General features: G+C 48.2%; 1 protein-coding gene across 7 annotated transcripts in view; it reads left to right on the top strand.

The window, feature by feature from the left end:
• KCNQ2 (potassium voltage-gated channel subfamily Q member 2) overlaps positions 1 to 25,443 on the top strand; it is a 66,419-nt gene that overhangs the window by 23,102 nt on the left and 17,874 nt on the right. For 3 of the 7 annotated variants that reach the window (XM_056507426.1, XM_056507428.1, XM_056507424.1), the window contains exons 2-11: positions 790 to 880; positions 1,641 to 1,767; positions 3,400 to 3,575; positions 5,109 to 5,234; positions 7,376 to 7,486; positions 8,371 to 8,466; positions 9,141 to 9,235; positions 12,501 to 12,530; positions 16,385 to 16,453; positions 18,384 to 18,413. In XM_056507426.1, the coding sequence (XP_056363401.1) occupies positions 790 to 880; positions 1,641 to 1,767; positions 3,400 to 3,575; positions 5,109 to 5,234; positions 7,376 to 7,486; positions 8,371 to 8,466; positions 9,141 to 9,235; positions 12,501 to 12,530; positions 16,385 to 16,453; positions 18,384 to 18,413 (951 nt within the window). Of the gene's footprint in view, positions 1 to 789; positions 881 to 1,640; positions 1,768 to 3,399; positions 3,576 to 5,108; positions 5,235 to 7,375; positions 7,487 to 8,370; positions 8,467 to 9,140; positions 9,251 to 9,370; positions 9,376 to 9,552; positions 9,591 to 12,500; positions 12,531 to 16,384; positions 16,454 to 18,383; positions 18,414 to 23,836; positions 23,891 to 25,443 lie in introns of those variants that run through there. The other 4 variants (XM_056507425.1, XM_056507423.1, XM_056507427.1 and 1 more) reach the window with 3 other exon arrangements.

Below are 25,443 nucleotides of genomic sequence, written 5' to 3'. Positions count from 1 at the left end.
GGAGATCTGGATGCATGCTGAGGTTTGAGCATCTCCCTGATTTTGTGGTAAATTAGAGACTGAGAGAGCTGGTATCAAGGTTGTATCCCTGCAGCTTATGGAAGGATGAGGCTTTTTTGTCCCTTCTTTTGTCCCTGACAGAGCCCAGCCCAGCCCAGCCCCCTCCCCAGCGCCAACAGCACCAAGATCACATTCCCTTGGACTGGATCAAACCCCTCTTCTGTCCCATGTCTGGCCACAGAAGAGCAGAGGAGCAGCCACCCACCTCCCAGTGATGCTCAACAAACCCAAAATGTCACCAGTCTTTCCAGGCAGCAGGGAGTTAATGTGGAGTACCTGCCTGAGAAAGGAACATTAAATCCACCCAAAAATGTCCTACTCTGGCTGGAATTGCAGCTCCACTCATGCTCAGCCCATGTTCCTGCTCCCCTCTTATCCCAGTCAGAAATGTCCCTGCTCATTTGGATGCTTTTGGACGTGTGTTTCTGAAAGAGCTGACACTTCCTTGGGGAAAAAATGTCAGAGGTGATTAGAGCTGCCAGCTGGAAGGGGAACTGGATTGGCACTGGCCAAACTGGGGATAGTCCAATGTGTCCATCCACACAAAACCTTCCAGTTAGCAAAACTGGGCTCTTGACTTACCCTTTTTACATGGTGGTGTAGCAGCTGTGCAGTAAATTTCTCAGAGAGAAATATATCCAAAACTGCTCTCTGAGTGCATTGGATGAGTATGAAAATTCACTGCCATTAAGATTGACCTTCCCTCTCTCTCTTTTTCGTGTTCTTTAGTTTTCTACTAGTGTTCTCCTGCCTGGTGCTGTCTGTCTTTTCGACCATTGATGAGTACCAGAACAGCTCAGAAGGGGCCCTTTACATCCTGGTAAGTGGGGGCTGGCAATGAGATATTAAAATAAAGTCAAATCCACACAAACCCCTGTCCCTTTTGAGAAGGGGACCACTCGGGCCTGTGGGGTCAGAAATGGGAAAATTTTTTTTAAAGCCTGGGGCTGCTAGATTCACCTGCCTCCTCTCCTTTTGTCTGTTTTCCCCATTCCTGCCCTACATCAAATCAAAAGATGCTGCAGACTAATTAGGGATTTACTGGGTTTGACACGTGAGAAAGGTGAGACAAGACCTCAGAGGGAAGGGAGCATGCATTCAGGTGGAGGTGGAAAGAGCTCATGTGGCATCAAGGGATGGAGGATTTACACCATGCCTGCACCACATCTCCCAGCACACGCAGGCAACCAGGCCAGTTTTCTAGGGAAAAAGCTGAAATCCCCTTTTCTCATCCTTTAGGATTATTCCCATTCAGTGATCCCCATCTCTGCTTTTCCCTCAGCATTAACTGAGCTGAGTCCTGGAGACTGGTGGTGGGGGGACACTGAGGTGTTCATCAGTCCTGTGATGGGGGAACAAACACAATGTGAGGAGGTGTAAAACTCCAGTCCACGACTACAACATGCAGCACCTCTCACCACCCGGGGGAGGGAAGACACAGAGCAGAGACCTGCTGATCTCTCAAGCCTGGGCTCTGTGCTGAGCTGGGCAGACAGCTCAGCAATGTATTTCCTAGGCTGTATTTTTCAGAGTGTGCTCTGCCCCCTTTTTTCCCCCCTGATGTCACTGTTGTGCTCCAGGAAATCGTCACCATCGTGGTGTTCGGGGTGGAGTACTTTGTGCGGATCTGGGCCGCCGGCTGCTGCTGCCGCTACCGGGGCTGGAGGGGACGGCTCAAGTTTGCCCGCAAGCCTTTCTGTGTCATCGGTAAGAGCCGAGTCCCTGCAGGACATTTCCCACTCCAGGATGGCCATTCCAGGCTCTTGCTTGCATGTATTTTGGGGGTTTAACTTTAGCTGCTTCATGGTCACCTTGAGAAAGGAAAAAACCCAAAGGCAGAAATCCTAATCCATAGCCGTCCTTTTTATTATTCATCCCGGGGCTCTCCCTTTTTTCTGCTGGTCTGGGAGCCATCCCAGTGCCCTGCATACCTCAAGCATCACTGACAGCTTTAGAAACAGGGTTTAGCCAGGAGAAGCTGAGCACAGGAACTGGAATCCTGCAGTCTGCATCCAGCCTCCACACCAAATTGTCCCCAAGTCATTGAAACTCCACGTCTCGCTTTGCCTTCCCTGATGCTGATGAGCTGCCTCACAAGGGAGCTGTGAGACTTAATTAATTATTGTTTGTAAAGCACTCAGCGAGTCTCCTGTGAGAGGGGCCATCTGGGCACAGCAGTGATATTTTCTGGGATTACAAATGGACAGAGTGGCCGTGCCCTTCGCTATGGAGGCTGCCTTTGACTGTCCAGGAGCTGGCAATGGTCATATGCAGGATTTCAGTTTATTCCACACAAAAACACTCCTATAAAATTTGTGTAGCAAATCAGGGAAGGGGGAGGTTTATGGGATCTTTGGTATTTATTGAGCAAGGCATTTTTTCTTGGCCTTAACCACTTTAGGATTACCATGGAGGATGTATAGCTTTTCATTCCCAGTTTAGATGGGGGAATTCCCTGCTCTGTGTAACAGGCAGCTATGGCTGATAAAAGAAGGGGCTTTTGGCAAGGATTTAATCTGGTGTTAACGCTGAATCAGAGCAAAATTCAGGCTTTGCAGCATTTCACCCATTTTGTATGGGAAAAATAAGCGTGGAAAGAAACCAGGTTGCTTCCACAAGGTGTGCAGTGGCTCCTTTCATCCAGTTTCACATTGGTGCTATGTCCTTCCAGCATGGGACACAAGTGTAGGAGACTGTCCTAGGCTACAATATAAAGAGGTGCCCAAAAGTATGTATTCCATCACCATCTGCTGAAACCAAGTGGAACAGTAATTCTTATCTCTGTGGGAGATATCCTCTGCTAATGGGCCAGCTGTTAAAAAAACAAGTGGGGCAATGTTCTTTATCTTTCCCACAACCCATCCTTCCTCCAGGAAAGTATCTTCTGTGTAATGGGCCATTGAGTCCCACTGCATGATTGATAAAATTACATCATCCTATTGGGAGATGCTTCACCCAGGGGAAAGAGCCAAGCTTTTCTTACCTAGATAAAAACTGAGATTTGGAGCACCAAAGTAGCTTTTACCCACTGGTTTCCAGAAGACAAGAGCTACCAGACCTTTCTAACCAGTTCATCTAGACTGCTCCCACCACCCCAACTAACAAAGTGTCAGGTTGTACTCTGACTCTGTCAGTAGTTTTTCTTTTGTACTGTTGCATGTATTTTATTTTATTTTTTCTTCCTGTTAAACTGTACTTCTGACTTAAAGCCTCTCACCAGTTTTGCCTTCAATTCTCTTCATTACAGAGAGCCATCACTGCCTGAGGCAGTGGCAATGCCGTTCCCTTTGGTGGTGATCTGGCAGCGCTTCCTCACCTCTCCTGCCCTGTTTCCCACAGACATCATGGTGCTGATCGCATCCATCGCCGTGCTGGCAGCTGGGTCCCAAGGGAACGTGTTTGCCACCTCGGCGCTCAGGAGTCTGAGGTTCCTGCAGATCCTGCGCATGATCCGCATGGACCGGCGCGGCGGCACCTGGAAGCTCCTGGGCTCGGTGGTCTACGCACACAGCAAGGTGAGCAAGGCCAGGCAAGCACTGGGAGCTGCTCTCTGTGCTCTCCCCACCAGAGACACTGCTTTGGTTCAGCTCTCCATCCCAAAGTTCTTCCCGGCCTGGGGAGATTGGAAGGACACCATAGGTAACACAGGGGAATGGCACAGTCAGAGACACAAGGGCTGATGGAGTGTTCCACCAGTCAGGAAGGGAAGGGAGAGGGAGATTCCAGTCATGGAACCAATGCCTGGTGTAAGGGTGTGGGAGTCCAGAGTATTCCTCTGGCTTCCCTGGAAGGTTTAAGACCCCCCTGGCGGGGTCCCCAAAGACCCTCAAATGAGACCCAGGTGTCTCGGGCTGGATTTAGCTCCTTGGAACAATTTACCCACATTGAGAGAAGAAATGCAAGATGCAAAAATAAATAGAGTGTCAATTAGACTGTTAGAATGTAGATAAATAGACTTTTGGGAATGTTTGTGATAAGGGACACGTGTCCAACATGGAGAATTGGGGGTGTGGATAAGTCTTCCTCCTTCTCCTCCATGTCATCCATGCTGGGTGACATGCTGGCACTTTTAGATTGGATGAGGACAGAGCTGGACCATGTAACAAGATTGAAGTGTATTGGGGGTCATTTGTAAACACCTAGTACATAATTTAGACTATAAAAGATAAGTCCTGCCTCTGCCAGGCAGATTCTGCCCTGGACGTCTGGCCAGCAGACTGCTGTTCACTGGACAAAGCATTCCTGAGATAAGGAACAATAAACAACCATGAAAACCTCTAAGAACAGCCTCCTGCAGTCTCTCATCGACAGGCATTGGAAAGAGCTGGGTTCCAAACCACCTGCATGTCCTCCAGAGGTGATCTCAGCTCTAAGGAGACACCTCGGGATGTGACATAAGGGGATCAGCTTGGGAAAAGTTTGTTGATAACTTTTTTGTTTCCTGATGCTGTATTTATGATTGTAACATTTCTCCTTCTTCCTTCACTTTCTTTTCTCCAGAGAAGCTTAGCCAGCTTCTCCAACACTGTGTAAATACTATAGGAAATTTTTGGGTCTCTTTTTTCTACCTTTGCACTAACCTAATCAAAAAATAATCACTCCTGTGAATTCTGAATTAAAACTTCCTTGCAACTGTGGGATAGTCCATCCAGACCCCAGCTTCACAGCTCCTCTTCCTTTAGTGGATTGGACCTGCCCTAAGTAGAATCCCCAGAGATCTGGGGGTTCCTGTTTCAGTTCCAACTCCACTTCCCTCTGTGAACTGGGGAAATACCAGAGTTTTTAAAGTCTCAGTTCCAGTTCTTGCAATAATGGAGCTCTTAACACTCCCTTCTCCATTTGCTGTGTGCATTTGGGTGATTTGGTCCTCAGACCTGGCAGAGCCATGGTCCCATCTCCAAAAGTGCCACCACTGATGTCCAGCCAAAGCCCCAAAACCTAAACAAGTGCAGGGAGAGTTCAGATCCAGCAGCAAGTAAGAAACTCAGCATTTGGAGATGCGCACCAGGACTGCAATTATTCTCTTCTTTCTTTTAATGATCTCTCAGGAGCTGATTACTGCCTGGTATATTGGCTTCCTGTGCCTCATCCTGGCCTCTTTCCTGGTGTACTTGGCCGAGAAGGGAGAAAATGAGCACTTTGATACATACGCAGATGCACTCTGGTGGGGTCTGGTAAGTAATTTCCATAGAGCAGCTGCTGGTTATTAAAATAAAATGTCCATTAACCCTCCATCTTCTATCACTTACGTGAGGTATCGACTTAGAGAGTGCTTAGTTAACATTTGTATTAAATGGCTTCAGGCTGTTCCATTTAGCTCTTTTTCTTACATAAACCTCATAGAAATTGGTAGGGGATCACATTTCTGAATTAGCTGGAGCTGCAGGGGAACTGAGAACTCCTGTGCTCCCAGTTGTGGGATTGAGCTCTGTCGTGACAGAGGCAGGTCAGAGAGAGATCCTGCACCACGGGGTGCTTTGATCATTGTTTTGACAACTATTGCTGCCCTTTAATTATTGAAATTTCACTTGGGCAAAGCGCTGTTGAACACGCTGGAATAAATTTCATAAATTGATAGGGCCTAAGTAGCAGAAAGACTCCAGTGGGGCAAACACTCCCTGTCACATTTCTGCTGAAAGGGCAATACTTGTGGTTTGCTGTGCGTGTGCATGTGAATTATTGGATTACCCGATTAACAAAGAGGGAATTAATGATGTCCTAATCTTCTTGTGTTATTGTTCTTCTGCTCCATCACTGGTTTGGCCTTGATTACAAAGCATGTAATGAAAATCCCCAATCTGATCAAATCCCAATAACAGGCTTGGGGAGGAATCAGCTGATCAAGCAGCTCCTCCAACAAAATTCCAACAAAGGGAAAAAGGCTGTAAATTGCTTTTCAAGCCCCTTAGTTAGGATACCAAAATAAAAACAAAGCCCAATTTGACATAACGAGAAAATAAACAATGAGAGAAAAGTGACAGCCCAGATTAGAACTCAGTCTGGGAAGAACCATGGGCAGATTTATCCCTTCTGCTTCTGAGACTGTTTTGCCACTGAGAAGTTCAGAAAAAAAATTGAGGTTCAATAAAATAAACAGTTTTTGTCAGAGTCCATCCAGCTCACAGATCCAATATGGGCAGACATTGAGAGATAGGATAAATCAAATTTCAGATTCAGAAGCTCGTCCCTTGGTTAATCTTAGTGTATCCAACACTTGTTGTTGTCTATAGAATTACAAAAATATTGTAAACCAGCTTTGCAGTGATTATAGAGAGAGCCTTGCTCTGGCTCCGTGTTTCAGTAAGGATTAGCACATTGATGCATTTTTTAACCACTTGGTCAAAATAGCAACTAATTGATAAGGCTTTTAGCGGGCCCAATTAAAAAGTGCTTTGGGATCCTACTTCCATTTGTGTTGAAATGATTTTTTATTCTAAATGGAATGCATGTTTCCAGTGCCACATCAGCATGGTTTCAGCTCCCATCCCTGGGGCCAGCTCTGTCCATGGAGGCTGTGTGACAGGGACAGCCTTTGGGATCAGAAGTCTCAAAGGTGCTTCTAATCAGACCATCCCTCTCTGCCTTGCCCTGCCAATCCCAGGCTCTCCAAATCCTCTTGGAAGCCTTGGGGGAATAGCCAGCATTTCCCACTAGTGATGTCCATGGACTGAAGTAGGAAAAAGTGCAGTTTGCAGTTGGAAATTCAGGAGACTCTGTCTCCAGCAAATCTCCCAGGTCCTTCCCCAAAATACAGACAGCAGCTTTCCAGCTCTCTCTTGGTGCATTGCAATAACACAAAACCCAACCCTAAATGAGATGCTGTGAAGGAGCCATAATTCACCCTCTCTGCCTTACAGGCTGTTTTTAAATAGGGGAGTGGAGACCTTCCCAGCTGATGGGCACTGCTGGAAAGATTGGGAATAAACAGCAGCAGGTCTCTGTGCATGCAAACAGCTTTCCTGAGCTGCTGAAAGGGAGTTTGGGGGAGCGGTGCCGGTTTGCTTCCCCTGCCTTAGGCACAGCCCCTCCTGGGGGAGGCTCCCAGCTCCACCAGCCTCTGCACCAGATGGCAGCTCTCTCTGTGACAGCAAAAGGCACCAAAACGCTCCCAACTGGTGTGAAACCCGCACATGAGCAGGGCTGGTGCTGGGGTGTCTGCATCCCGTGGAGCTGCCCGTCCCTGCTGGTCCCCCAGGTCCCTGCGCTGCCTCCCGGCTCCTCCGTGTGCCACTCGGCTCTTGTGTGAGTTTTGGCTGCGTTGTTTCAGTGTTAAGGCTGTCTGACCAGGGGCTGGGCACTGATCTCCTCCCTGCAGATCACTCTCACCACCATTGGCTATGGGGACAAGTACCCACAGACCTGGAACGGGCGGCTGCTGGCGGCGACCTTCACGCTCATCGGCGTCTCCTTCTTCGCCCTCCCTGCTGTAAGTGGGGGGCTGAGCTCACCTGGGCCTTGTCCCCAGCCCCTGGGGCTGGTGGCACTCCAACACCTTCAATGTGATGCACTCAGAGACCTCCTGACTGTGATGCTCTGTGGCTTGTGAATCAAAAAGTGAGGGAGAAAAAGGGAGAGCCCGTTTGAATATGCACAACTTGGGCATCGTGTGCATGGGCAAGCGGGATGGGAACTTTCAGTTTGGCTCTGCACAAATATTTATGGAAGCAATTAAAAGCATTTTTCTCTCCAGAAGGCTGTTCCTTGGGGTAGTTAATGATACTTTAAGATGAAAGAGGGTAGATTTAGATTGGATATTAGGAAGAAATGCTTTCCTGTGAGTGGTAAGACACTGGCACAGGTTGCCCAGAGAAGCTGTGGCTGCCCCATCAAGGCCAGGCTGGACTGGGCTTGGAGCAACCTGATCTAGTGGAAGATGTCTCTGCCCATGGCAGGGGGTTGGAGTGGGGTGAGTTTTAAGGTCCCTTTGAGCCCAAACCAGTCTGTTATTCTGCAATTACACCATTTCAGCAAATTCCCCCTGTCCCTTTGGCAGTGCATTTCAATGTGTTGCAGGATCTGGATTCCTGTGGGGATAATCTGCTGACTGCCAGCGTGATGGGGTTCTTTTGTATTTTATCAGTTGACTGGAGGTAGTTTGGGAAAATTTGCAATTCCAATGAGTGCCAGCAAAGTCTGCTGCCCCTTGGAGAGTGTCTGCCACAGCTGCTGGGATGGAGGCTCCTTCCTTCTCCACGTTTGAATCAAAAAATGAGCCGGGGAAAAAACCTCTGAAGGGAAAGCTGGCCACAATTTTAAAGTGGAAGCTTAACTAAACCCCTGCTAGCAGCAAACTGTTTTTCTCTTCCCCAGGGCATCTTGGGTTCAGGGTTTGCTCTGAAGGTGCAAGAGCAGCATCGACAAAAACACTTTGAGAAGAGGCGAAACCCAGCAGCGGGCCTGATCCAGGTGAGGGTCACGTCCAAGGAGCCTTGTGGTTACATCACCCTGGTTTTAGGGGCTTCACAGACTTTTAGAAGTTGGGGAGGAGACAAATGGGGCCATGGAAGGTGTGAGACAGAAGCTGGTGACTGGTTTTGTCTGGGAATAAATGCCAGGAAATCAAGCATGGGAAAACAGCATATGTGGTTGGGAATCTAGAGAGAAAAGGGATAGAATTCAGCAAGCAGCCAGCTCAGCAAGACAAATGCATTAGGACAGTCTGTTTTCACCCTTTTTTTCTCCCCAAAGAGAATATTTATCCTGATATAATGGTACAGTTGGGAGCATTCTCTTCACGAGAACAGATGTCTGTGCAGAAGGCTTGCCTTGGTGTACGTCTTGGAAAATTGAAATTAGTCATTTTACATTCCCCTTGCTCCTCTCTCTCCACATTTTTCACTTCTTAATGGGCAACAACACCCATCCTGACCTCAGCCAGGCAGTGAATGCTTGGGACCCACAGCATTTTTACTGGGCTCACCTGGTCAGGAGTATCATAGTACCACCCCAAGTTCGTCACTTAGGAGAAGGAGAATGCTGGATCCATCCCAAAGCACTTGGTGCTGGTTTGGGTTTATAAACCCAGGGGTGCTTCTGGCCATGCCTGGGTGCATAATCCCACTGGGTTTTCTCCTGCACAGGCTGCCTGGAGATTTTATGCCACCAACCTGTCCCGGACAGACCTGCACTCCACCTGGCAGTACTACGAGCGCACCGTCACCGTCCCCATGTACAGGTACCTCCTCCTCCAGCTTCCTCCTCCATTGCCTTCCTCGTGATGCCACTGTCTCCAGAGTTATTTGGATATATAATTTTGCTTATTTATTTACTTTTTTTTTTGTTGTTAAAAAGTTGATTTCGAGCTCCTAAGGGCTGGTATATGCTTTTTCTTTTGGAGTTTTTTTTTTTTTTTTGCTTTGTATTTTTTCATTGTTTTTCTTTTTGACTTGATTTTAATTTTCCTGTTGCTTTGTGTTTTGTTTTTTTCTTCCCATGTCTTTGTGTGTGTACATTCTTTTCTTTTCACCTTTATTGCTCCACGCCTGCTGGTAGTTGCATTGTGTTGTGACAGTTGCCGTGCCCAGGTGTGAAGACTTCCCTCCAAGCTGCCCTGGATCATAGGTAAACACCACCCTCACCCTACCTGCAGCTCCTCGTGCCCTCTCAGGCTCTCCTAGCTGGTCCAACTGGTCTCTAATGATCCTTCTGCCTTTCAGCAAACTTCTCTCCCACCCTTGCCCAGCCTGGCACTCTCCCAGGTGCATTTTCCCTGGGTACTCCTTTCCTTTCTTTTCCTTTTTTATCTCTAAGAGGAGGAAAACAAACTCGGGATTCAGGGAGCATTTTTTATATCTCATTTATCCATCCCAGGGTGTTGACACAAGCAGGGAATGATGTTGGAACCATGATGGATGAGGCTGCTGAACCCCAGAGTGTTTGAGCAGCACCCACCTGCCTTGCTCTACCTGCAGTAAAACCAGGCAGGTTTTTAAGGTGAAACCACACAGGTTAGAGCAGTGCTGTGGAAATTCACATCCTCCTGGGATTTGGAGCTTCATGGAGCTGTGGGCAGAGTCCCCTGCCATGCCCCCCAGCCCACCAGGACATGGGGAAGCACCGTGTCCTTCATGTCCCCTCTGGGCTGGTGGCTTCCTCAGAAGCTAAAATGCACAATGTTCTATTCATTTGCACCCCACACCTCCCTGTATCCTGGGCAGGGCCATGTGCCCCTTCCTGGTGTATTTTGAGAGGCTATCCATGACTCTGGGTTTGTAGAAGGGTTGGATATGTTTGTTAGGTATCCTGTAGCTCTGTGGGGTTTTGTTGGGTGTGATGGGGCTCCCTGTGCCCCATTTCCCTGCTCCCACACAGGGCTGTGGCCCAGCACTGGGCTGTGCCACTGCAGGAATAATCCCCTGCTGTTTTCCCATGTTACTGGTGCCTTCTAGCCCTCAGGCAGACAGGCTGGATGTAGTTCCTGGGTAAGCTTTAGCCTGTATTTCAAACACAGCAGCCAGCCTCTTAACCCATCATAGAAACCTGTTGGAAGTCCCATTGTTGTGGTCAGTAAGTTCTCATTGGATTCATTCCCGGTGTGTGTCTGATTGGTTGCTTTTTCCCTAGAAATTTATGAAATTACTTGAAGACTTTGTCTAAAAAACCCAACACAACAGCAAGAACCCAACAGAACAGAACAAAGCTGTTTTCCAATAGCACTGAACCCACCCATTGAAACCCTCCCTCCCAGTACCTGACCTTCTGGCTGTACCTTTGCAGCACTGCCTGGGATCAGGTACTGGAGAGGATGAGGATGGAGCTTGGCCCAAAATCCACTGCAAAATGCAGGCACTCAGAGCTTCTTTTCAGTGGACTTTGCCAGATTTTACTGCTCTTTGAAATACTGAACTTACCATGCAGCCAGCCATGCAGTGACACCCTTTTGATTACCTGTTACACAACCCCCTTGTTAAAACCTGTATTTCCACTGAGCTAATATGCAGAAAGAAATCTGAGCTAAAGATCTCCAGAAAAGGCTAAACAGAAACTCTGGGGAGGAGAAAGAGAAAAAAAAAAAAGGTAGTTTGAAGAGCCTGCTTGAGTAAAAAGCCAGGACAGATTTGTAGAAGGGCTGTAGCAGTTTTGCTGCTGCTCAGCCCCACACAGCAGTGTCACCCTGGGCTTCCTCAGAAATGGAACTCTCAGCTTCTCCCTTAAATCCCAGCTCCTGTTTGTGCTCAGATCAAGTGAACATCACCTGGACAAGTGAGCCATGGGTGCACCAATGAATTCAGCCCTCAGAAATTGCTTTTTTTACCAAAAAAGCAGTGAACCCCTTTAACTATATTTTGAATGCTGTCAAATACATTAAGTGGATTTTTTTTTGTTTTTGTTTTTAAAGGGGAGTAACTGTATGTTCTGGCTGCAGCTTGCATCACTCACACTGACCATCTCTCCTTGCCTCCCCACTTCCCCAAGCCAGCTGGCAGGCACTGCAGCCACAGCAGCACACCCAGCCCAGCAGCCCCCTGAGGCCAGGCTGCTGGCATGTGGCTGCAATGCACAGTGTGGTTTGGAAGTGGGCTAGAGGAGCACAAAATCCCCCTCTCTGGTGCTGGGGATGATCTGCAGTCACCACTGCCTCAGCATCCTTTCTGCTCAGCACTGAGCTGCTTGTTCCTCATAGCAGGAGCTTGTGCCTTTAGCTCATCTCTCTTCCCAAGGCATCTCTGGAAAGGCTTGGCTGCTTGATATGAGAAAATGTTTACACATGCCTTGGAGGAGCTCTCATGGCTCCAGAGCATCACTCCAATCACTGCAGTAGAGCTACTCTGATTTGGTTGGGGGAAAATATGGTGGCCTCTGAGAGAATCCCAGATTTCGCCTTTAAATCCAAAATGTGGCAGAACCAAATTCTGAAATATGCACAAGGCTTCTGTGTGTGCAGGTGTGATGCACAATTCGGCTTGGTGCACCCAGACATCATAAATAACCTGTTCTGCATCAGCCGCTGGATTTATTGGAAAAAAAACTGCTCTTACTGTCACTCATGAGAGCAGGGCCTTGATTTGAACTGCTGTCATATATTGAATAGTGAATATATATTCACTAAAATCCCAAACCCATGAGCACATCCTGCCCGTTCAGCAGCCCAGCCCAGGGAGCTGGTGGGGCTGAGGGCTGTGGGTGTCCCATGGGAGGTCTCTGGGAGGCCCCCACACTTTCCCTGCCCCGTGGTGCCCGTTTGCTCTCCAGCCAGGTGCCAGCTGCCTGTCCCCGAGGGTGGCACGGGCGTGCCCTGGCTCCTGGGCCAGCCACAGCAGGAGCTCAGCTCCTGTGCTCACCTGTGAGCCTGCCCACAGCGTCTGCTCCCGGGGACACACTTCGTTCATATGCTAATTTTCTTTATTCTGTTTCTTCCCCCCTCTCCTCCACCCCACCTTCCCCCCCTGTTTTTCTTTCTCTCACCCCTTTGGTTTTCTTTGGTGAAAACACTTGAAAAGCACGCAAACGCAAACCTATGGTGCCTCCAGGTATGAAGTGCATGTGACTCTGAAAGTGTGTGTCATGTCACTCCTTGTTCTTCATTTGGGACTGTAACATGCAAAGCTTTGAGTTAAAAAAAAAAAAAAAAAAAAAAGAACAAAACAACAAACAAACAAACAAACAAAAACCCAGAAAAAACCTGTGAAGATGAGTTTTTTCCAAGGAATGAGTGAAAGCCCAAAGCAGACGCGCCCTCCTGCTGCTACAGACTAACCCCCTGCACCTCCATCTACATTTTAGCTATTGGTACACACAGTGTTGGGAAACTGCCAAAATGATGATGTAAGGAGGGAGAATGGGAGCGTGCTTGATAAGCTTGCTTTGTTAAGGATGATTTCTTGATGGTCTTTCCAACCTCCCCTGATCCATGCAGTGCTTAACAAGAAAAATCCCCATTCATCTTCCATTTCTCTCTGCCGTCACTCCTGTGTGTTCCCTCTCTCCAGCCCTCTCCTCCCATCCTTCACTGTGTCATTTATCTGGCTCTGAGCTGCAGGAGTTGTGCCCACCTGGTAATGCTGGCTTTGAGTTTGCTGCTGTGCTGGCACATCAGTGGTAGCAGAGAATAAAGCCTCCACAGCAGCTGTGCCTGCTTTGAGGGTAAAACCTGGAGGAGAGAAAGATCTGGGATGCTAAACTGATATGATCATTCATTTCTTTGAGTAATCCAGTCTGATTTTTTGGTGGAAGAATGCTTCATCTCAGCAGGACTTTTCCATTTCAGTTTTTAGTTCCAAGACCCACCTGGAGCTAAGCAGTTATTAGCCACAGTTATTCAATCTGGGACTTAACCTTTTGGGATCAATCGAAATGCTAAGCCCTGGATATGGCTGTGTAAGATTTATGATAAATAATATTATCTCAGGTTCTGCAGAAAGGAGTAGAATTGCAAATCACAGGCATATTTTATATGAGATGGGTATCTGAAGGTGTAGTTAATATTTTAAGATGGGGAATAAATGACTTGCATTTCAAGACTGCAGGCCAAGCTCTGTTCTTAGAGCAGTTTAATTCCTCACTAGATGCAGTAATGCCACTAGAGCTGGTGTGATTTAGTGCCTGATTTTGAAACCCAGTTCCAGTTTTCACAGATGCAAGTTTTACAGCCTTAGTAAATCACACTTACTGCTCTGTGTGCTTAATTTATAGCAAATTGCATCAATGAACTGCAAGTATAATATCAAGAATATATTTTCCTGTTGTGCTGAACAACAGCCTATTTTGAGAATCAGACATTTTTCTACTACTGGGAGAGGAATAAGAATGTGCCACTTCTTTTCCATTTGTCGTAATGAAGTATTTTATAAGCTTCATAAATGTTCTCAGTCATGAAAAATAGCTTCAACTGGAGACATAAAGTCATGGTTAGGGCAAAAAATTGGCTGCTCATAGGCTCATTGAGGTTCCCATCCCATTCCAGCACCCATCTCCTTGTCATGGTCTCCTTAACTGTTCATCCTGGGACTGTTCCAAAAAATCATCGTGGCGTGTGTGTGCGTGCCGTGGTGTGTCTGTGTGGCTCCCACCGTGTCCTGTGCTGCTGCCCTCCTCGTGCTGTGGGCTTCTGGTGGTGTCCTGGCCCGAGGCATGACCTCCCTCCTGTCCCCTGGTGCTTGGAAAGTTCTCTGTGCTCCCAGGAGTGGCGGATCCGCCTTTCCTGTGGATATGGGAGCTGGCACCCCCAGCTGGCGTGGCCTCTCTCTGTGCTGGGCTGGGAGGGGAGCTGGGGGCAGCTGGGGGGCCCTGCACAGCTCCCAGGTGTTGTGGTGTGGGTGGCATGAGCTGTGTGTGTCCCGTGGTGTGCAGATCCCCTAACGGAGCGCGCTTCCCTTGCTAACCAGTGACACCCACGCCAGAGGAGAGAGAGAAAACACAGAGAGAAAACCCAGCCAGGGCTTCCTTCTGCACCTGGCACGGTGGCACCTGTGTCCCCTGGGCCACAGCAGCATTCCACAGCACAGCTCAGTTCAAGAGCTGTGCAGAGCTCTGCCTTTTTTGTTTTTTAAGGTTCTGGAGCAGTGGTGTGGTGCAGGAGCTGTTCCCCAAGCTGCTCTTGCACTGACAGGTTAGGCTGAGCACTTAGTTGAGATTAAATTTCAGGTCAAGTATATGTGTAAGTTTTTCACCCATTTTTAATAATCATTATTTCAGTAAAATACCAGTTATTTCCATCTCATGTGTCCCAGGCCCGTGAACCAACCACAGAAAAGGTGAATTTCTGTGTTTGTTGTGTGTCTGTGCTTCCTCATGGGAGCATCTGTGGTGGCCCAAGAGGTGGCCACCTTCAGCTCACTGCAGGCCATGGGCTGATACAAAAGAAATAGTTCCTTTTGGAATCCTGAATCCTCCAGTCTTTTGAACTAATGAACTCCTCAGCTGAGACTTGCACCAGTGAGAGCCCTGGATTTGCAATCCCAGTTGGAGGAAGTGGGGCAATTGTCCTGTGTTCTGTGGGTCTGGCCCTCCCTGAGGAGTTCACTCAGCACAGAAGAGCTGTGCACCCTCCATTACCTGCTGAGTACACCCTGTGCTGGGTTTCATGCACCACCTCTCCCAGCCCAGAGTGCATCTCCAAACCCTACAGAGTGTTTGAAGGGAGGTGACAGCCCAGCACTCATGCACAGCTCCACTGCATCAAGGTCAGCTTCTTCCTGATGGCTGGAATGAAGAGGATCATTAATTCAGCAGATCAGGATGTGCTTTTCTCTGGATGGAAGCGACTGGGGAGCCGAGCCAAAATTTTTCAGGCCTATTTTTATTCTTTTCTCCATACTTAGAATTGGAAGATTTTCTGATTGCCTCAGTCTTGTGAACACAAAATCTCTGCTGAGCCACTGTAGTTTTGAGGATAAGTTTTGTGCCTGCAGAGATGAGGCTTTTCCAGTTGAGATTTTTTTTTTAGTTTAAGTGTGAAACTATTGGTCTCGTCATGGCTGAAAAAATGTGGGCATGAATATCTCTCCTTTTATTTTATTAGAAGCCTCATTTCTTACAGTCTCCCCCTGACACCTCCAGCCTATGTTTCTCTTGATTGAAAACCTGGCTGGGAATATCAATATTAAATGAATATCAATATTTATGGAGCAAGCTCAGGGTCTCAGGAAAGAACCCAAAGATGGATGTGGAGCTAATTCCATGGCTTTTAGGCACAAAAGCAGGATAGGCCACAGGTTGTTTGTTCACTGGATTTCAAAATTCTTACCAGGATTCCCATTGTCAGATTCTTTTTTTGTTTTGTTTTGTTTTGTTTTTTTTTACTGAGAAGGGAAGGAAGCCCTGTGGTTTCTGGAAGGCAGTGACACAAGTTTTTTGTCTCATTTTGGGGTAAAACCTGACATGGAGAGTAGGGACTTGGTTAAATTTGACCCTGGAGCACACTGCTGTTTCTCCTGGGATGCTCCCAGGTCCTTGTTTTCTCTGCCTTCCCACATTCCCAAGAGCAGCAGGGTTGAGTTTTCCTATTTTACCCCAAAGCTGGAGTTTCTCTCCATTCAGCAATGCCAACCTGCCAGACTGCAGCTCTGCCAGAACAGCACCGGGGCTGCCCAGGAGCCCTGGCAGCTGCTTGGTTTTGGGGAGGTTCAAAATCCAGTGGTGCAGACAAGTTTCTCTCTCTCTCTTGCTGTCACTTTCTCTCTCTTACCCCACTGCTCTGCCTTAGGACACTGTTGGAAGTACAGCCAAACCCCTCTCCATCCTTCCTGAGCTGTCCCCCAGCTGCAGTTGGTGGCACAAGGCTGGTTCTGGTTGAAAGGATGGGGCAGCAGGGGAAGTTGCCCAGACAGGAGGCTCTGGAATCAGCTCTGTCTGGGTATTAATGCTCTTTGTTTTCTCCCTCTAGACTCATCCCTCCTCTGAACCAGCTGGAGCTCCTGAGGAACCTGAAGAGCAAGTCAGGACTGACATTCAGGTTAGCAGCAGAGTTAAGAGAGTTTGGAACACACACACTTTGCAGTATTTTTCTTTTTCTCCCTTTTTTCTCTTTTCCTTCCTGCCTTTTGCATATGGACATCCTTGAAGATGAAAGAGGTTTGACAGCTGGTCCCACATGGGTCACTCAGTGACCTCCCTGCCCGTCTCCCGTGCTCTACATGAATTCTTTCAGCCTAACTTGGCTCTGGGGAAATGTCACAGTGCTTGACTGACAACTCAAAGTCATATTCTCAAAGGGGCTGATGGAGGTTGTGATCCCAGTTTTCCTCTGACCTTTCTGCTCCTCACACACTCAGAGGACACTCAGGCCCAGGATGTGTTAATTCCTTCTGTTCCCTCCAGTGACAGCAGCCAAGGTTGCAGCAGTGAGACATTTTTGCTAAATTGGCTGTGGCAAGGTTTACATGAGTTCCCCGGAAGGGTGGGAGTCCTGCACCTTCACCCTCTGCTTGGGAGGGGTAATTCTTGGGGTTTTTGGTAATACTTGGGGTTTTTAGTAATTCTTGGGGCTTTTGAGTGTTCAGGGCTGCCCTGTTGGTGAATGGGGAGTGTGCAGACCCTGGGAGGGATGGAGAGATGCCAGTGGGCATTGGGGCCAGCTGGGAGGTGTGGGCTGGGGTCTGCCCTGGGCTGTGTGCCTCCTTAAAGAATACACCCCTGGGTAAGCCTGAACATTTTAAAATGTGAATATTTGAACTATATAATATATATAGCTATAGCTATATAGCTATATATAGATATATATATAGCTATTATAGCTATAATATTGAGTAACTGGGGCTGGGCTTCCAAGCTTTTCTGAGCAAGAAGCAGGGGGAAAAGAGCTTTTTATTAGTCTCTCCAGGCTGCTGCCTTTAGCTGAGGGAGAGGGGTCGGGCTCTGTGCAGGTCTCAGTGGTCACTGCTGAGCAGTGGCAGGGCCAGGGCTGGTGCAGCATCACACTCATAGGGCACCTGTGTTAGGGGAGGCAGAGCTGTACCTGCTGAGAAACAGTCTGCTCCCTCTCTGGGGGGCTGCAGGGCTGGTCAAGGCCCCCACTAAACACCATTCCCCAGAGTAGGAGCTGTGAATCAGAGCAGCTGGAGCAGGTTTTCCTCATTGCTGGAGGGAAATACCACCACAATGCCTGGTCAGAGGAGGTGAGGAGTATTTTTCAGTGTGGCCTCAGCATGGCTTGCAGTGTCCCGGCTGCCCTTCTGTAGGCATTCAGCTCACTTTGTCCTCAGTGATTTTTCAGTGCAGTCCAGTTTAAGATCTCAGTATGAAACTGCAAACACAGATGGTGGTGTCCCACTCCCTCCATGTCACCTTTGCCAAGTGCTTTGGTAAAGCAGCTGCCAAAGGCTCTGGAGGCATAAAGCCCAGCTGAGGTGTCAGGATGCCAGGGCAGGGGTCCAAGCTCCATCCCACCCATGTCCAATCCCAGCACCAGTGTGGATCCGTGCATTGGAGATCTGACGGGAGCTCTGTCCCAATGGCCAGGGAGGAAAAGCAAATGCACCAAGGTCATGGGAGCCATTCAAACCCTTCCCCACGTGCAGAAACATGAGGGCAGTGCATTCCCAAAGGAAGGGGGCTGCTCTCTGAGCCCACAGAAGTCCTCCTGTGCTCACACAAATCACACGACCCTCAGGTGTCTCAGTGGTGCGTAGGCACAAGGATGGGCTGGGGTGAAATCTTCAACCCTGTGCGTTGTATGTGTCTTCTCTGAGGTTGTGTGAGTCTCCAGTGATCTTCTGTCCGGGCCAGAAACTCCAGCAATTAAGTGCTCCTTTCCCTTTCTTCTGTCCACAACTTCCACTTAGTTGTATTGTTTGGTATTGTTGTTTCGTTATGTTTTAACAGTGAAGCAGCAACATCTTTTGCCACCTGACACCATGCTAATGTACTATTGCTTCTGTTTAAAGGAAAGAGCAGCAGCCTGAACCATCGCCAAGGTCTGTATCACTGCCAACACGCCATCCCCATGCATTCCCTGTAGATTCTGTGTGTGTGTGCGTGTACCATGTCGTGGCACCATCCAGGGAAGCATTCCTAGGTATTACTGTGCTTTTCCTGTGCTGTGCAGTCCAATGTATCTACATGTATGCTGGACCTTAAATCATCTCTTCCTTCCTTCCAGCCTGCCTCGGGCTGGAGCTGCAGGGTAGCGAGGCTGGGGGGAGCAGAGAGTGTGGCAGCACAGGCAGAGCTGGCAGACACTCAGCAGGGCTTTGGTTTATGCTTTATTTTATTTTATTGCTGGGGTGGCAGCTGAGTAACTCGGTGTAAGGCAGGCTCATGTGGCTGGGGGCAGGTGAGGCTTTGCCTGTTCTCTGTCACCCGTGCTGGGCAGAGGGGACACGGGCAGCACGAAGCCATCGCCACATCAGCACCTTCCCCTGAGCTGGTCTGGCTGCAGGGCACAGCTGGGACCTGCTGCTCCGTGGGACACTGGAGGGCTCTCTGGCACGGCAGAGACACCCCTTGTGCACCCCATCCCCGGGGAGGAAGCACCTTCCCTGCTCCATCTTCCCTCCACGCCTCCAGCCCACGGTGCAGAGCGCGCTCTGGGTCGTGGCGAGCACCTTCCAAGGGCAGCTGTAAATCTTGTGGTAGAGCTTTTCACAGCTCCCAGGGAGCCAACAGGGCTGGTGTTTGGGATGCTTTTAGGACACTCTTCATCCACTTAGAAGTATTTAATTCTGGGATTTTTTTTTTGTCCTATATTTTCCAGTTATTTTAAAAAATAATCCTGGAACTGAATTTTTTTTTTTTTCTTGGCTGATGAGACACAAAGTGATGATCAGTGGAGATCATCTGCTTGGCTTTCAGCTCTTCCATCTCATTCCTCAAAACACAGCTTACAGCCTAAATTTTATAAACAATGAATACATTTTTCAGAAGTACAGCTAGAGCCTGGCATTCTGCAGATGTACCTCTCTGTCATGCCTCTTAGCTTATAAGAGGCCAGAAACTGATTTTTCCTTGGCATAAACGCCAACCAAAGATATCTGGGTAGATATAGTGCTGACTAAAGAGTGGAAAATTTCATCTTTCCTTCCTTCCTTCTCCCTCTCCCCCCCTCTTTTTTTTTCTCCTATCATTCATTTGAGCTTTTCTTTGCAAGAAGAACCTTTGTAGCACTCCATCTACTTTCCTGTCAAATAACCCAAATCTCCAAGATCATGTTTCAGCTATCCAGATTTATTTATTTATTTATTTATTTTTATTTATTTATTTATTTATTTATTTATTTATTTATTTATTTATTTATTTATTTATTTATTTCTGCTTGAGGTCTTAAGTCTAACTTGAGTGAAAGCAGCCTCCATCCAGCATTATTGAAGCAGGGAGAAATACTTGGGAAGGGCTCTCTGGGAGCAGACCAAGGCTGAAATCTTGGCCACCTGCCTGTGGCATCAGGAGGGTCAGAATTTCATCCCAGGGTCTGGCTGCTCTGCTGCCCTGCCTCAGGCAGTGATCAACTTTGGATGCATCAAAGGGTGAATCTCTGTTTCTTACAGTGCAATGAGACAAAATCCATGAGCAGCCCCATCCACTCCATAGCCAAGGAAATCTGAGGTCTGACAGTCCCTTGTAGAGATACACCAGCCAGCATCTCTGCAATCACAAGAAATATTCTTATTTCTGAGTCACTAGCCTTATTTCTGATTTTTGAATCTCTGTCCTGTCTTGCAGGGTTCATATTTATTTACTTGAAACCTGAAGTTGTGTACAGTATTTCTTCATAGAGCTTGCAGGTTTTCCCCTGATCATTTTCTACTTTCTCAACCTGATGTCACAGAAAGAAGTAAAAATAGTCCTTCCCTGTCCTTTTTCAGAGTATTTTTTACTATTTATAGATCCTTCATCAGAGTCATTTCCACGTGCTGTTTCCTGCTCCTGTGGTGCATCTGTCTCTTGTGACACTGATGGGTTTTGTTGCTAAACCCCAGCCCAGGGAGGGCTTAAGCTGAGGGTCTGCAGCTGCTGTGCAGAGCTTTGGAGTTTATTCCATTTCGTTCAGTTCTGCTGCCATGGCAGCACCAAAGCTTCTTCTGTTCTGTTAGGACAACCCCAATTCTACCTGTTCCCACTGTCCCTTTCCTTCCATCTGATAATGCCTCACACCTCAGGAAGGAATTTTGCATTTGGGGGGGCCCAAATTGCCTGTTTTCCCCAGTAACATTTTCTGGGTCTTTTACATTCACCTCCCAAATCTTCCACCCACTCGAATTTCCAGCAGCCTCCCGGTGATGCTCAGTGTGTCATCCTGCCCTTAGAAAAGAGAACTCATCCTGTTTCTCTGCCCACCTGACAGTTAATCACCCACTTGCTGGTGATGCTTCACTCAGGAAGCTCCTGGGGATGAATTGTCTCTTAGCAGACCTCAGCTCCACGCTTTCACTGCTTCAGCTGGGAGAGGATCTTCCACTCTGCATTTCCTTAAAGAAATAATTTTACACCTGGAGGTAGCTGGATCTTCCTCCTGTTCTAGTGGTGGCTAGGGAGTGGCTGATTTCCTATATCCTTCTTTCCATAACTGATACACCACAAACCCCCTGCAGCAAATGGAACAGAAAGAGCTTCTTCACTATTTTTCACCTTATTATACTTCAATTTAGAGAAGGGATGCTGGCATGGCACATGGGATTATGCTGTGCAGGATAAACATTGTGAGGGCAGGGAGCATCCCAAGCATTCTGCCAGTGCACATGGTGGCTGTTGGGGTCCTGCCCTCTGACCCCAGTGCTGCTGTGCTGATTTCTGCCCACACAGCCCTGGGAGAGCTGCTGCCCAGGCTGGGAGGACACGAGGAGGTGATGGGGTCAGTGTGGCAGAGGCTTGAGGTCACCTGCAATTTCTCTTGGGTGGCTTTTGATTTAGTCTTGGCATGAAATGGGATGGCTGATCTGAGAGACAGGTTATGTCTTTTCGCTGTGGTTTCTGCTGTGTTTTTCCACCATGAGCTTGTCTGCATCCACATCTGAGTGCTGGGAACGCTCTGTGCTGCCTTGCCTGGGGGCCAGGAGCTCACCTCCCCCAGAGGTGGAGCCTAGGCTGTGAGCAGAAGAGATGCTGGCCTTTTTCTACATGCTATGTGCTCCTTCCCTCCTTTTTATTTCCATCTGTTTGAAAACCAGAGGCTTTCAGAGCCTCCTGTTGCCCATCACTTTGGGTGCTGTGTCCACCCTGCCCCTGCCCAGCCAGGCACTGCTCCCTGTCCCTCCCCAGGCTGGCTGTGCTGCCGGGACACTGGGACCCATCCCACTTCCCACCCTGCTGCCACAAATACAAATCCACTCTCCTCATATCCCCAGGGAAGGGGTCTGCTCTGTGCTGGGGCTTTCCTCACCCCTCCTGCTGCAGAAAGCCAGCATATGAGAGTGGTAATGGGGGGTGATTACTCTTCTGTTAATCAGGCTGAAAATTAGCTGTGGCATCTCGTTTCTGTTTGTTTTGCTTTGATTGTTATGTCAAAAAGGCAGACACATGGTTGCCAGGGCTATGGAGGCTCCTGTATGAAATGTGGGCTTCAGATGCTCTTTAACAGATGGTTTGAGAAACATCTGAAGGCATCCACGACCACATTTCTTCCTCTTGCATTTTCCAAAATACGATCGGGTGAAAAGCTAAAAATTAACAAACCAAATTATCGTAATAACACGTTAATATCAGAGAAAAAGAAACAGAAGGATTCCAGGGAAGTGGGAAGCTAAAACTCAGATTACTTTGTCCAGCATGAGTTCAGTGTTGTGGGTAATGAGAGGAACCTGTTGGGAAGGTTGTCCTCAGCTGTGGTTTGTCCTTGGCCCCAGTGAGCTCAGCAGGACCTTGGCCATGTACGGGGTGAGTGCTGGGCTGGGTCCCTTGTACTGTGTGTGTATATCTGTGTGTATATCTCTCTCTCAGTGTGTGTATATGTCTGTCTGAGATACACACAACCCCAAGATCTCTGTTCAGGGGTGTGATTAAGGCTTCTGTACGCACTGGAGGATGCCTTTGGTTGACTCAGTGGGCCCCTGCTCATCCAGCCAAGGATGTCCAAGGTGTCCCAAACCTCTACTGCCCGTGGAAAGCAGGGTCAGTCATGGGAACCCCACAGGCCACATGAGCCTGGGCTGGTGTTTGACCTTCTAACCAATTTAACTGGTGTCAGAGACTCATGCTGGGACTGACAGTAATCTGGAAATAATCAGTTTCCTTTAGGGGAGCGGATTATTTGCAGGGAAGGAACTGCATCTTTCAGGAGGGACTGCAGAGGAGACTGAGAGGAGAGAACCCCTGAGGCCCTGCATGCTCCATGTCCCCCTCCCACGCCAGCTCCAGGACAGCCCTGGCAGCCCCACCTGGGGCTCCCTGGGGGTGCAGGATCCCACTGTGGACACCTGAGGAGCCCCCAGGATGCCGAGGGTGGCGTTGGCTCAGCTTGCATGGGATGCTGCGCCCGCGAGCTCCTCTGATTACCCAACTCAAGTGCGAAATGAGATTGGGATTTGATGCCCTTCATCCTTTCCAACGTGCCCACGGATTCGGCCAGAGCTTCCTGCTGGTGGCTGGTGGCCTGGTGGGGTGATGGGGCCACGTCATTCCCCTTGCACAGGTAGAGGGCTGCTCCATGGCGTGGAGGACCCTGGTCCTGGTGGGGATCTCCTGGCAGGGCAGTGCCTGAGCAGCTGTTTGGGATGGAGCTGTGGTGGTGCCGCCTCAAAGTCAGCAACTCCCCAGAAGTGGTAGGGCCTGTCTGAAAATCTTCACAAAAACCAGATGTGTGAACACAGTTGTTCAACTGCCTTCCCATAAGGGACTGCACCACACCCTGTTTTTATCTATTTTTGTTTTTTTCAATGCCAGGCTTAATATAATGATATTTCCCATATGGAAAGTGAATAATTCACATATTAACTAGCTCTCTTTGTGAGTAGTGTTTTTTTGGGGGGGATAAAAAAGAAGAAATTTGAGATTTTTGGATATTATTTGACAAAACAAGTTAAAGTTTTGGCTTTCCATGGTTTGCACAATTTGAAAAAACTTACATTTTTAAAATACCTTGAGAGGAAGAACAGAGTATTTTTTGTTTCCAATACAGATGAAAAATCTTCCTGCAGTAAATTGTAGCTAAACTGACGTCACCAACTCAATGAGCAGAATGCCTCATATCTAATAATTAAATTTACTGACCACAGTGGAACAAATTTCAGAAACCCTCTTGATTTTTGACTTGCTTTCTTTTTCCTCACCGAACACTCAAACAGAACAATCCTGTCATGAACCCGGCCCTCAAAACACCTGTCTTTTAAACCTAGAGTCCGTAATCACAAGTTTCCTGTCTGGCATTTGCTTCCAGGTCTAATTTTTACTCTCCCCTCATTTCCAGTAAAAGCAAACCGTGCAGAGAGTCACTATGCGGATGCTGCTCAGGAAACTCTAGGTACCACGGGAAATGCGTCGCACGAAACTAATCAAAAGCTGCACGGCTCATTCTCCCTCTACCCTGCTACCACCCGTTCTGATCACTTCTCTGCTTAATAGAGGTACTAGATGAGTAAAAAAAAAAAAATGAAAAAAGGTGGAAGAGCCTTCCCTGGCTGCCAGTTGTGCAGAGCACACGAAGCGAAGGGATGAGGATGGGGAATTTGGGCTGGGCTAGCCAAGCCAGTGTCTGCTCAGCAAGGGAGGAGGCCAGGAAATGAACAAATAATGGAAAAATTTTTCCAAATAATGGAAAAATTAAAAAATAAAAAAAAAAGCAAAATGACAAATTTTAATTTTTTTTTTTTTTTTTTTAAAAAGGACCCTTTCCTCCCTATCTCTCCATCCCTCCTCAGGGTCCAGGGAATCCTTCAAATGGACTTGCACTGGGCAGCAATGTCCAGTCAGTAGCACGAGAACTACCAGCTTCCTGCCTCTGCTCAGTCACCATTCCTTTGGCTCTCTGACCGTGACAAATTGACCTTTCCTAGCCTGGTGGCCTTTGGAAGCCACAGCTTGCCTATCTAGCACCTCTACTACGCAGCTAGAGAAGGACTAATCTCAGCCTGTCCCGCCAGGCAGGGGACACGGGCTCCCCTGAGCGTTGGCACTGGCCTTGTGAATGGTTCTGTTTCTAGACCCCCAGGGGGACAGACAGCTTTAGCTCAGGGCTTTGTACGAGCAGGGTTTGCATCTCTTTCATCCAGCTGACAGCTGCGAGGTGTTTCCAGGGATTTCCCAGCGAGCATCCCACGGCCACACAGACACATAGATCTTATCTTCCTCGCGCATAAACACTTCCACACCTGCACTAGAAGAGTCTCTGCCCCCACCCCTGCTCCTCAGCAGCAAACATGCACCTTCTTGATGTCCCCCTGGCCGGAGTTTGCATGCTGTGCATGCTGGCAGGGGACCCCCAGCTCGCCGCCCCAGCCAGGCAGCGGGCAGCCCAGCAGTGGCAGGGCACTGGGTGATGCCGCATGTTTGTGAACTCGGAATTTTTGCATGCTCTTTTTTCGGAGTCCGTTTGAATTCTCAAAATCACCAGTCTCTGTATCCCTCAGAAAGCCAACAAACTTACAGCTTTGAAAGTGTAAAACTGCAGCTCTAACAGTATATGTATCTCTGGTTTTCTTCATTGATTGTTTCAACCTGTATCTTTTCTTTTCTTGCTATTTTTTGACCTGCTGGCTCTTTTTATTCTCTGTCAGTCTAGAGGGTAGGGCTCATGGCTGAGGTTTGCGTGTACCAGGTGCTCAGAAGTAGAGTGGTAAATCCCATCTCTGAATGGGTAACAAAGAGGAATGGGGCATGATCTAGGGTTCATAAAAAGCAGTTTCTCCATGGTAGGAAATCCTTTACATCTGGTTAAATAGCCTGAACCTTTGAGTCAGCCTCCTGCTACATATTTGGTGGTGCTGTGGCCTTCCTTGAAGGTTAGCCTTGAAAAATGTGGGTAAATATTGGGTGATCATCAGTTGCACAGGCAGTATTTCAAGACAAATGGCAAAG

The sequence above is a fragment of the Oenanthe melanoleuca genome, chromosome 20 (assembly GCF_029582105.1).
Source record: "Oenanthe melanoleuca isolate GR-GAL-2019-014 chromosome 20, OMel1.0, whole genome shotgun sequence".
NCBI lineage: Eukaryota > Metazoa > Chordata > Aves > Passeriformes > Muscicapidae > Oenanthe > Oenanthe melanoleuca.
Note: the sequence above shows the minus strand (reverse complement) of the source record. Positions and strands in the feature narration are given on the sequence as shown.